The sequence below is a fragment of the Metopolophium dirhodum genome, chromosome 6 (assembly GCF_019925205.1).
Source record: "Metopolophium dirhodum isolate CAU chromosome 6, ASM1992520v1, whole genome shotgun sequence".
Classification (NCBI taxonomy): Eukaryota; Metazoa; Arthropoda; class Insecta; order Hemiptera; family Aphididae; genus Metopolophium; species Metopolophium dirhodum.
The window spans coordinates 11,643,078-11,656,949 of record NC_083565.1 but is presented as its reverse complement, the minus strand read 5'-3'; the positions used below and the strand labels follow the sequence as shown (position 1 = coordinate 11,656,949).

The 13,872-nt window shown below is 26.1% G+C and overlaps 1 protein-coding gene across 1 annotated transcript; it reads left to right on the top strand.

Moving 5' to 3' along the window:
• The first annotated feature begins 733 nt into the window (after positions 1 to 733).
• On the top strand, positions 734 to 10,971 carry LOC132946731 (uncharacterized). The gene is made up of 13 exons (XM_061016791.1): positions 734 to 916; positions 2,395 to 2,487; positions 3,670 to 3,817; positions 3,887 to 4,023; positions 4,130 to 4,279; positions 5,271 to 5,419; positions 6,941 to 6,954; positions 7,099 to 7,244; positions 8,987 to 9,079; positions 9,152 to 9,293; positions 9,351 to 9,487; positions 9,580 to 9,729; positions 10,488 to 10,971. The coding sequence occupies exons 1-13, from the start codon at positions 832 to 834 to the stop codon at positions 10,637 to 10,639; spliced, it is 1,596 nt and encodes a 531-aa protein (XP_060872774.1). The 5' UTR covers positions 734 to 831; the 3' UTR covers positions 10,640 to 10,971.
• Positions 10,972 to 13,872: the final 2,901 nt, after the last annotated feature.

The following is a 13,872-nucleotide window of genomic DNA, read 5'->3' as shown; positions in this document are numbered from 1 at the left end:
TGATAAACCAAGTACCTACTTACATACTTATATACTTGTATATTTCAAAACAGTTATATCTAATATTTAATAAAAGATATTTTAGACATTTTCTAAAAGCAGAAATATAAATTTAAAATACAATTAAATATTAAACGTTTCAACGTAATTACAAATGTCATATTATCACAAAATACCTACTGTAAATTGATTAAAAAAGATGTGCTACGTAAAAATGTGAAGCATTTGAGGTTTTTCAGTAGGTTCGAAACCTAAAATGTACATATTACATGTAAGCCATTTTATTATCTACGATCAAAATCCAAATCATTGGCTTTGAAATGAATGTTTTAAATATTGTAAGTTGTAAGTATTCATGACTAACGTTCAGATAGTTTAAAAAAATTGGAATATTTTTAATATTGTTAGTACTGCGCTCTTTGTTTAAACTATGAGATTTAAAAAAAAATTTATGAATATTTAATAATGTGTATTGTTTTTGCTCATTAGGTACCTAACTATAAAAATAATTAAAATACGTACCTATTAGTGTATAATACTTAGAAATGGATAAATTTATTAAAATAGCAAAATATTGTCTAGCGTGAGACACGTGCAATGCACATACCAGCCAAACGAGTTTGTAAATTTGGTTTTTCTAATACATGTTAACTAAAATGAAAAAAAAAAAGTAGGGAGACGATTTTCTGCCGGAATTGAGTTGAATAATTAATCGTGAACGACGCTCCGAACGTTTTAAAAGCACACGACCATAGTCGGACGGTGTAGAGTTTGAAGTTTGTCGAGGTTGACAATAGTCGAATTCAATTTATCCGATAAAAATCGTACAATATGACTGCTAATATTTTGAACATTGTTTGCGGTCTTGTGTGCGTTGTCATCGTGTGTGTAAATGCAGCTCCTTCAGCGAAATTGCGTACGTATATAAGTTTACAAGTTTATGACATTTATATTTATATTATAAAAATATAACAATATAATACTGATATGTAAATATCAATTGACGGTAGCAACTTGTTCTGTAGAATAAACAGACCGAAAAATTCGGTAATACATTGTTTAATACTTATTTGTGCATCCTACAGTTATTCATATTTATTTCACAACAATATTAATGTTTTTAGCAATTTTACTCTTATTTTTACTATAATTTATTGTAATTGTGAACAGATTTATTTACGATATACTTATTCCACATTGTACAGATTGTAAATTAATAGCATGTATATATTTTAATTATAATATTAAAAAAAATTATAAATTATTTAAATAGTTATTATATATTAATAATTTTAATTTACTGTCAATAATTCTCGTTCATGCATTAAAATATTTCAAGTGTTGTAGGTACAAATAATTTATTTTATTTTACTTATATACTTCTAGCCTCTAAGGTATTTGTAAATTATTTATTTTGTAGGAGTGTACCGTTATATGGCAGTATGTAAAAATTCGTGTTGCAAAATTAATTTCTACAGTTTTTCTAGTAAAATATATTTTTCCTTAATTATTTTTAAATATTAAAGAAAATTATTTCAGAAATTTTCTTTTTGAATTGAGTAAAGGTATGTTTATATTTTCTTTTATAAACATTATTATAATGACATTTATATACTATAAATATATTTTATAACTAAAACGTTTCAATTAAATTGAATTCACAACTTGCATTCATTTTAAATTTAACTGAACATCCATAATATACCAAATTGCAAATCGTAATATTATTTCAACTATTTAAAATTCAAACAAATTCCAGGTTGAAAAAATTAAATGCCTTATTATTTTTCCATCCACCATGGCAATCGGCCAATATTATTGTGAATAAGGTATGCTAAAATACTAGTGCTTTAAATTATATGATGTAGTATGTTATAATGTTGGAAAACATGTTTTCAAGTATACGTTAAAAAAATACTGTTAAACACTGTTTAATTTCTGAAGATTCGGAAGGATATTTTTTATTTATTTTCCAATTTTTCTTCATATTTATGATTCGATTTTTGATTTGGTTGAATAAATAATTTATAATTTATTTATAACCGCCGACATGGTAATCTTTAAAACATTGTAATTACATTTTTATATTTTCATATTATTGACTGTGTTACACCGACATTTACTAACTCTGGCCATAAAAACTATTACATTTAGAAACTCATTCATAACTAAGCACTGGAGTTTTTATTTTAACATTATTTTCGGTACATTATGATATACAAAATAAGTTGAGACACAATTTGAGTGTATTATAAACGATGAATGGGTACTAATTTTGATTAGATTTCTAACACTGATTTAACCGACAAACAATTGACATTTTTAAAATTCACTTAATTTCACATAAATATTTAAAATGTTAATATTAATAAATATAATATTTTGTTGTTACAGCTAAAGGTTTTATACTATGCAAAAAAAGTGATCCTAAATTTGATGAATGTATAAAGACGGGAATTCAAAGTGCTGTGCCTCATTTAGCAAAAGGTAAAAGTAAACACAATTTCGATATTGAACATGCCCTTTTTTAGATTCTATGTGCTAAGTGGAGTGATGAATACAATATATTAGTTCTACAACGATATGTGTATTGTATTTTATTCTCTGCAATAGACTCTTTGGACGGAGTAAAAATAAATATGCTCTAAACATGTCAAGATGTACTGTTACATATTATTATGCATTACATTTTTAAAAAGTCGATATTTTTAACACTTTAGGAAAAGTGGTCAATATTACATAAATTATGTCGAGGCTTGGTAAATGTACAAACGTAGTTTCCACGAGTCTGCGAGATACTTCGAAGAAACTTAGTAATTTACCTATTTCTAGATAAAACTCGGTCCTTTTTTGGTAAAACAAGCACTGTTTCATTACCTCTAAATGTAAACATTTCTGATGGTGGTGTAAAGGCGTAAAAAACTCTATAGTAAATGACTAACCTATAGTAGTATCTATATTTTACAATTGTTGAAGGTGCTTATATATTATATTAATGATTAATTTTTAGCAACCAAATTTGAAATGTTACTATACTATAAATCACCTATTTAAAATAATATAACTTCAAAATATATTTGAGAAATAGTTCAATTTATGATCAATAAAATACAATAGGTCCTAAAAAAAGGAAATCATCTAACATCTGCGCCCTAATTATCGATTTTTGAGATTATCGGCAGTTGTATTCGCATACCTTCCCTTCAAAAACCACATATATTTATTGATATGATGCTTATAATACTATTTTTAGAAAAAATTATTTAAGTAATATACATGTATGATAATTGTAAAAATTGTATTTAAAAATGATTTATAAGTAGATTGCCTACCTGATAATATACTGCCGTGAATCAGAATTTTTATTCCGGGCAACGGAAAAGTTAAGATGAATTTTGAACACCATACACCGAATATTAAATAAAGAATTAGACCTGCTAGTAGTGTTATCAGCTAGTATAATATATATATTGATTTTTGTACAATTAACCCAAAATAATAATAATATGTACTACACCCTAAATAGATTACAAAAATTGCCATCCCAGACAAAATGGTACACCTGTCCACCTTTAAATACATACCTGTATCCATACTTTGTTACTATCTAACAATTCTACATAGCATCTACTTATATTAATCATAACTATAATGTTATGACTTATTTAGGCGTTCCAAGTATGGGAATCAACAAAATGGATCCGCTGCGAATCTCTACATTGTTAATCGACCAAGGCAAGGGACCAGTTAGTATTAAACTGGATTTTAAAGATTTAGATATCAGTAACCTTAAATCCATTATTATTGACAAAATTCAGTAAGTACCTATATTTATTAAAAAAATGTGTTTTTTTAAATGTATTGCATTTATATCTATCTATTACAGCTATAATGCAGAAACCTATAGTTTGGATGTTGAGTTACATCCCGAAAAATCCATAATTTTGGATGGAGATTATGAAATAACTGGAAAAGTATTAATTCTTCCAATTGTAGGAAAGGGAAAATGTAAAATTGTCATAGGTAATATTATAATCAACAATTGATCATATTATATTTTGTATAATATATATATATATATATATATTTATATTTTATATTATATTTTATGAATGCATTTTTTTTATAGATGTATCAAAACTTGTTGGCACTGTTCAAATGAAACCAGTCGTAAAGAACGGAAACAAATACCTAGAAATTGTAAACATAGCATGGAAATTCACACCTACGAATATGAAAATTAAATTAGACAATTTGTTTAATGGAGATAAAGCTTTAGGTAATTTAATTTATGAGTTGCATTAAGCATAATTATTGTAAGGTCTGCAAGTTGTCATGATTTATTTAAAGTGTTTTGTTCTATTACAGCATAATACAATTTTTAGTAATTCAAAGTTTGAATTTCAAATACTTAACAGTATTAGGGGCATGATATTAATTTGAAAACATTCGATTTTCTACTTCAGGATCTTTTCTGATAGGAAAGTGAACCTACTCGTAGTTTGTACTTTGAGGGGGGGGGACGATTTCTTATCAAATGATTTTATTAATTTTTTTGTAATTCAAAAACGAATAACCGTATACGTAGATATTCACTAAGCTACCTCTTGAAATGTTCACCAAATGTGTATAATACCATTTTAAATGCATGATATAATTTTCAAATTATTTTTGAGTTATTTATAGGCATGTTTAAAAAAAAAAATTTCCCAATAAATATCAAATATAATATAATATAATATTCAATACAATGAATTTCCTTTACTTTCGTGTAGTATTTTGTTATAATAATACTCATCCATCTACAGGGGCTGATCTAGGATTATTTTATAAGGGTGCTACAACTATTATTAGCAATCATCGTATAGTTTATTAATTATTATTTTTTGTATGATACTTACCAAATTACAAAATAATCCAGGGGTCTAGGAGTCCCCCCACGAAATGTTTTAAAAGTAGAAAAATTGTAGTTGTGAATATTGTTCATTGACTTGACTACTGTTTTGATAATAATTTAAAAATTTGGTTAAAGCAGTAATAATGAGAATAAAGAGTTTTTATATTTTTAACGTACAAATTTACGTCTACTAAATTATATTAATTAGTGTCCAGTATTTATGTTAAAAAAATGTTGGACACCAGAAATTTTTTTTCTTTTACTTGTGATTAATAAATAACTCATATGAACCGTGTTTTGTCATGATGCATTCAAATTTAATATTCTATGATATAATCGTCTAATTAAAATTAAATATTTGACTATATTGCAGGAGATAACATGAACTTATTCCTAAACGAGAATTGGCGTGAACTTTTAAACGAACTGCAACCGGCTATCGAAGAGGTTTTTGGCAAGGCCTTCGGACAAATTGCTCAGAGCTTTTTATCTCGTTTTCCGGAAAATCAAGTGATCCTAGATTAAATTTAGACAATGTTATTTTTATCATTTTTTAAGGTGAATATGTTTGACTGTATACAATTAATGATGAGTGCGCGTAGTACGCTTTATAGATATTATTTTGGTAAATATGATACATTTTTATTGTACAGTTTATCCATCAATATACAACGAGATATTGATTGATAAGCATTAAAATGTATACGTTTTTAGATATTATGTAGTTATATCAAATGTTACTATTGCAAGTATTAATTTATATTTAATTATTTACAATAAAGTTATACAAAAAATATAATATTGTTTGGAGATTTATCTTATGCAAATTCGTCCATTATTTTAGATAGTAATTTATATATGCAACTTATACAAAATGTTCACTTTTAAAAAAAAGGCAAAATAACTAATTAATTAAATAGAATAATTGTAACTTATTTAACTACTATTGAAATTTAAATATTTTGTTACAAAAAATATTGCAATAAAAATTTTTTTTGGCTGAAAAACCATTTGTTATTGTGTGTCTATACATCAATAGAATAACAAACAATTCTACTTATAAGTAATAACCATTACGCTAGTTCATTATAAACAAATATAAATAATAAAAATTACACTATATGATATAGGATACAACATTTACTAATGAAAGCAGCCTCAACTAGTCTATGGACATTTTAGATTATATTTTTCTTTTTATTTAATTTGTGTACCTAACTAAACATTTTTATCACGTTACCGTTTACGATTTTTAGCGAGAATTCCAGGGATTTTTTAAGGACTTAAAGGTTTGTAGCTAATTGATTTTTCTGGAAAATTAGACAGATAGTTTTTCATTCGAAATATAAATAATTTGAGTAGTTATGTATGAAAAGCCATTAGTTCATTTTCTAAGCGCATTGTTCTAGTGAGTTTGGATATTATTAAATTTTGACAACATATCGACTGAAAAATGAGCAGATTTTTAGCTCCTTCAAAGAATGCATAGCTGGGTGTTACTTTAAAAAAAAAGAGTTTACGTACGTAAGCTAGTTAAAAAGAAAAATTAACTTTGCTCAGTAAAACGTTTGTTTCTAGAATAAACACTAGAATAATCAAAATATAAATAATTATTAAACACTCATTTTCAATGGATTACTACCATTATTACTTATTTGTTTTATTTTTGATAATAGAAAATGCTAAAAATATTTACTAATTTATATTATGTATATAATTTTATTTATATTGTAATGTTATATTTAAATGTACCTATTAAGTCTTTTAAAAAATATCTATTTCAAATAGCCTACATGCATTCATAAAATAACAGAATACTCGTATAATATATTGGTTTGCGGAGTTTTATTTACAAAAAACAGAACTTTGAATGATTAAAAAAAAACGTTAATATTGCATTCTATTGAGGTACCATACACCTCGCATATACTAGGTGCGTTTGAAATAATTAATGACATGTATCATACTATGATAATATTTATCATCATCCTAAAAGTGTCCTTACATCTTGTCGGACTAGTTTTTTGACTAATATTTTTGTAGCATTCACATATTCAGTAAACAGAATTACAGTAGGGATTGAAGGCTATATTAGCCGTTGGGGTTATAGAGGTGAACGGAATTATCACGTTTTCGTTTAATCGTCTAACTAATGTCTTTCCGTTGAAACAACGTAAGTATATATAAGCGGATTCCTAAAGAGCAACCGGATTCAGTTTCACTAAGTCAATCTTGCAAACCTGCAGATCAAAATCATACAATATGAACGCTTTTATCGTAAAGTTTGTTTGTTGTCTTGTGTACATTTTCGTTGAAACCAGCCACGCTGCACCTCCGACAAAACTGCGTAAGTGAAAAATGTACAATACCTAAATAATTATAACATATACAATACAGGGTTTCAGTAATCTCCGGTGCTTAATTGTTTGGTTTTAAGACTGGCTAAAAACGTGATTACTGGTATCGATCAGTTATATAATTTTAAAACCCTATTCTTCGTACGTGATAAATAATTACGTCATCTTAAGAAGTATCAAGTTTGAATTTTCAAGTTCTAATTCTAACGTGTAATAAATTTATGAGAGTCTCATTGAATAGGTATTTATTATTTCATTACTCTGATATGTTATTAAATGTAGAAGTTATTTTGTTTTAAAGTACAAACTTGCACATTTTCTAAACTTTTTGCAGTTTAAGTATAAGGACTGCCTTGATTATTAGATGCTGGTCAATGTTGTTATTAACATTATAAGACATTAATGTTATTAACTTTTTTTATACTATTGATTCAGAAAAAAAATATTTAATTATTTTTATATGTTAATACTTAATAAGCATATCTATCTATATAAAGTTAGTTTTAGAAAACATTGGAAAAAATTAAAAGCTTATAACTAGTTATAAAATTACATACTAAATTAACAATTTGGCAGTGTCATTGATTTAATAATACATTTATTCAAATTCCGATTTTTCATACCTTATGTATTGGATTCTTTAGAAGATTAGAAGGTCACTTTTTTAATATACATACAAAAAAGGAGTTACGTAATTTCTGGATTATTTAACAGTTTGATATAAAGATTATTTTATAATTTGTTTGTTAAATGTTAGAATTTGATTTGAATTCAAATTATTCTCAGTTATTCTCAGTTATTATAGTTTTGTGTTAATCAGAAAAATGAAATAATGTGCCACATAAAACACTGGAACATTTTAACTCAAAAATATTTAAAAATATGTACTTTTACTCATATTATGACTCAATACATAAGGAAGTTTATAAGTTTTTATTGGTCCTTGATGTCATAACATAAGTAAGTACACACGACTCACGAGTAATCTGGCTGTGACACTGTCTACCGGAAGAACATTTATTACTATTAGAGTGATGTCTCTGGACCGGTTCTATCAGTAATTTTATAATGACCATGTCAATAAATATATATATATATATATGCATTATGTATATTAATTAATTTATTATTATGGAACCAGTAAGACAGTAACTATAATGCTTAGAGCGGCCTTCGCGTCATAACATTATTCTGAACAATATACTAATATGTTTTTATAAAACAGTTTATTATACATATATCACGTTTAATTTATTAAAAAATATCAAATAACTTACATGGTCACTAGTTATGGCTACTTAGTGTTATGCCACTACAACAACAACTTTACTCGAATACTATATAGAATAACACAAAACTATCGAAACCATATAGGTTCTTAATTATACGTAATTGAAATAAACTATTTTATTTGTTAACGATAAAAATAATACTTGGATTAAACCTAGAACTATACTTTATCATATTTGATTTGATATTATTAAGTTTATAATAAATAATAATATAACACAATGCACAATAATTTAAGTTCATAATTACAATGATAATTTATATTTTATATCCTTATTATAGTTATTTTTTACACTTACACAATAGTATTGCGATAATCGTATGGACTTTGCTTAAATAATAATCATACTATCTACCTAAACCTATTATTTATTTTTTTCGTAATTTAATGTTTGCTATTATAATATTATTTTTATTTAATTTTTGTTAATTTTGTTTTCAGCAAAAGGTTTTATACAATGCAAATTAAGTGATCCAGCTTTAAACGAATGTATCAGAGATGCGCTTCAACGGGCCACTCCTTATTTGGCAAAAGGTAAAAACAATATAAAACAATTTAACTAATATTTTGTATTTTTTTATCAAATGAAATTACAAATTTTTTAAGGTATTCCGAGTCTTGGATTACTCCCAACGGATCCATTGCGAATCAATTCATTAGGAATAGATCAGGGTATAGGGGCTGTGAATCTGAAGTTTAGGGATCTAGATATTTTAAACATGAAATCAACGATTATCAAGAACTTGACGTAAATAATGTTGTTAGGACATTTTTTGTCAGATAAAATATTGATAAATTATTACAGATATGATCCAAAGAACTATACTTTGAATGTCGCTCTAGTAGTCCAAAAACCAATTGTGCTGGAGGGTCAATATGAAACAAATGGTAGAGTAATAATTTTGCCAATTAATGGCAATGGAACATGTAGATTTGCTTTAGGTAATTTAAAATTGTTGAACAGTTTAGTGTATTATGGTTTTATAAATTCCACAAGGAAAATATGATTAATAACACGATGTTTTTATTTTTAGACAATTACAAATCTTTTAGTGTTATTAAAATGAAGCCAGTACTCATAAATGGTAATACACATTTAGAAATTAAAAGTTTAGATTGGAAGTTTACTACTTCAAAAATGCATTTAAAAATGAATAATTTATTTAATGGAGACAAACTTCTAGGTGAGTACAATCATAGTTAATAGTTAATAATCTATGTTATCATAATATTATATTTCATATATTATTAAATATAGTTGATATTTTTAATATTTCCCATTCATTTTGACTCCAATGTCATTTTATATTATTAAATTTAATTAATTTAATACGTACCGCCCTCCGAACAAAAGATTCTGTGAAGTTATAAATTAGTACCTTTTATGTCCAATAAGCAATAGATTAGTTTATACATTTAGTATTTAAATGAGATACCTAGATCTGTTTTCCTCAGAATTTTATAGAGAATAATGCAATATTTAATGATTAAAAAAAGTATATCTTTTATATTTCCGTAGAACAGTGAAAATTTTGAAATTTAGAAATTTAAATACCTATTAATAAATATGTTGATTACTTTATAAAGTAAATATACCATGCGTGGAAATAGAACTAATTAGTTCTCAAATACCTAATATGATTGTGAATTAAATAATTATATAAGGACCTAATAGACATCTATGGAATTGATTGAACCAACAAATAATGCTAAACACTTCAAACCCTCATCCGTACGACGAAAGACAAATAAACAATATGCAATTAAATTAAATTATTTGTATTAGCTTATCATAAATGAACCTTAGAACAATTTTAAAAACCTCTTGAACCTAAAATCTTTGGTAGTTTGCCAAGTAGTTTTGAATACCAAAATCAATTCTATATCATATCTGTTTAATAAATTTTAATGTATTTTATTGATGCGAATTTTTATGATGTAGGTGACAACATGAACCTATTTTTAAATGAGAATTGGATGGAACTGTTAAAAGAAATGCAGCCAGCTTTTGAAAAAGCTTTGAGTTCTGCTTTTATTTCAATCGCACAAGAATTCTTTAATAGGATACCATTAAATCAAATTTTTATAGATTAAATACAATTTGAATACACATCATATTATTTTTGTATAGACAATTATTTTGAAATAATTGGTTGTTATATTTTAAACTGCAATATTCTAGATTTAAAAATAAGTTAAGGAATTCGTGTGTTATTTAATTTATAATGCTAAGTATAACTTTATATTTTTTTAAATAATTGTTGGTGTATCTCAATAAGTAATAACATAATCGTAGTGTTGTATTTATTGTACATACATATTTATTATTTATATATTGAATCAACTAGTAATTTTTAAGTAAGTAAAAATTGTTGTCCGTTAATGATATTAATGAAACAATATAAATATATTTAACGATTCAATAATTTGGTGTTTATTTGTTTGCAATAGTAAAAACGTTGAAATATAAACCATTTAAAATCAGATCTGACCAGCGGCAGGTATTTAAAATAATTAATTTTACATTATAAAACTATAGGTTTTTTTCGATAAATAAACAAAGCATAAAATTACTATTGAATTACAAGTATTATATTATATGGATAACATTTTTTTTTCTAAAATAAACAAAATAAATACCTAGTTGTCATAACCAGTATTGTACCGAACATCATTTCACAAACATTTTGTGAACCATTATAGAGTATGCACTGGTGGTGGACATACTTAGGTATGCTACAGTATATGACGGCCGTGCAGTCTAGTGTTCACCTTACCACTATTATAGGTACAAACAACGTGACTAATGAGTAATAATGACCGTCAGATCATGTCACGGAAACACCTTGACGGTTGTCTGCACATTTTTTTTCTCCACAATTTTAGTTCGATAAAATTATATTTTACAATCGTGTACCTATATATTATATCAATAATACACGTTTGTTGATTGAAAATCGCACGTTAAGTTCGGCAAAGCGTGGGTACCTACTAAAATTTTAACTTATGTCCGGATGTAGGGTACATATTTTCACTTATTATATACTTGTGATAGTATCCATACAAAGAGTTGTGACTGATGCAAACAAACATGTTTTATCATTTCTCATTTCTATACAATCTGAGTGTCTGACTGTTTCAATTTTACGTCAATACTTACCCAAATTTGATGTGATTGGTTATCACTTGATAATAAGCATACTTATTACTTTCACATTGTAAGTATGTGTATACTATTATAATTATAGGTATGTACTATTTATATACTTACGTGTTACGTGTTCTTACATCGTTTTATTTTTTATTTTTTGATTATTGTCGTTTTGGATTTCTGATTGCGATGAAAAATATATTATTATAAAACGTTCAGTAAAACTTTTATACGACTTAGGCATTTTGCACAAGCCAACGGATTTCTTTGGACATAAGCATCATTTTGATTTGATACATTTTATTTCTATAAGATAACAGCAAAGTAATAACACTCATAAGTCATAATTGTTTATTATTTCAATTTAAATATATTGTATAATTTTACTATTTACTATTTATTTATATTTATAAATGTCTGTACCTACTATTGTTGTAATGTGTGCCTTATAACTAATGAATATGTTAATTGTATAGCATTTATACATACAGAGTTACTTTACAAACATTCGAATGACCCGCATTTTGATTTCAAATTAACTCTAATTAAATAGTGACACCATGACTGGGTTTTAAATCAATAGATAGGACCATAAACAATGTTAATAGGTATCTAAGGGTTTTATTTTAATACTAATCGGGTACTCCGATAAAATGTCCGGTATGTAAGTACTTGCCTAATAAATTGTTCATTTATCTCAAAATCTTTTTTGTACCTACATTCGTTAAATATATAATACAAATATATATAAATATATAAATATATACAAATATATACAAATATATAAATAATTTTTCTGTACCTACCCATATTACCTAGCTGTATTCATATTCCCTATGTTTGGCATTATACATAAAGCCTAACTTCTTGCACAATTTTCGATTTTAGATTGCTTTTTGAGTACGAGTACACATAACGAATAACGATTAACGAGGGTAATATTCTACAAGCCGAATTGAACTCCGTTTTTCAATATTTTAATCTCAAACTTTATGATATGTCTTCAAAATCATTACAATTTCAAGCTTTACTTTTTTTTACAAATTATATTATACCGTTATTTGAAATAAAATAAAATTGGAGATTCAATGCGGCTTGTAAGAAGTCTTCTTCTTTCAGTTCCGTATCTACACTCCACCCCCTAAATAGGTATTGGCCAGTAGATTAGTGATGATGACTAAAATATAAAATGTAATTTTCAAATTTCATAGAATTGCGGAAAATTTGAAAAACCGGCACCGGGCCCCTTAATACAGGAATTAAGTTATAATAAAAATATTAATTATTAAATAGTGATTCTAGGAGCTAATAATAATTATAAGGGTTGTAAGGAGACGACGACGTACGACGTATGAATCACAATATTTGTATCAATAGATTAAAGAGCTACATCATGATAGTGGCTGCCTTAGAAATAATATTCTTAGAATAGTTATGCTGAAATCACTGCGTACAAGCATTGATTTTATAATATATGTAATTTATTTATATACATTTAAAAACCAATAACGTATATAGTTAGATAATATAGGTACAAAATAATAAACGCCACCACTCTAAATTTTTTTTCGTGTTTCAAATGAAATAATGTTCAACATAAATATAATTTAAATAAACAAAAAAACGTTCTGTATTTTTTTCAATATACCTAATGATAAAGATCCTGTGCCCCCCCCCCCCCCTCTCCGACTTGGACATAGCTTGGGGGGCCTGGCCTAAATACGCCACTGTTAATTTCAATAAATTATTTATCACACCCATTATATACCGTTTGTTGGACGTTTTGTATTTGTCATTTAAAAAAAAAACCAACCGAACAACGGAATGAAAATCACTATAACAAAAATGATACAATCATCGCCACACAACGATGAGTTTATGCATTGAGTGTTAAATGTCAATCCATGCTCAATACTTGTTAACATTAATTATATAAACACGACCTAACCTATAAGTTTTCGCAATAACACTTAGTACAAATCACATGAACTACGTATTTAGGTACTTATGGTATATAAATTATATTAATTGAAAATTATTTGTCCGTTGGTTTTTTCTGTGTGATCAATCAAGTTTTTGAGTTCAATTTAAATCTATAGTAGAATACTGAAGAACATAGATTTGAACAGTAGATAATTAATCATATTTTAATTTTCAATTAGAAGTAGGTACGCGT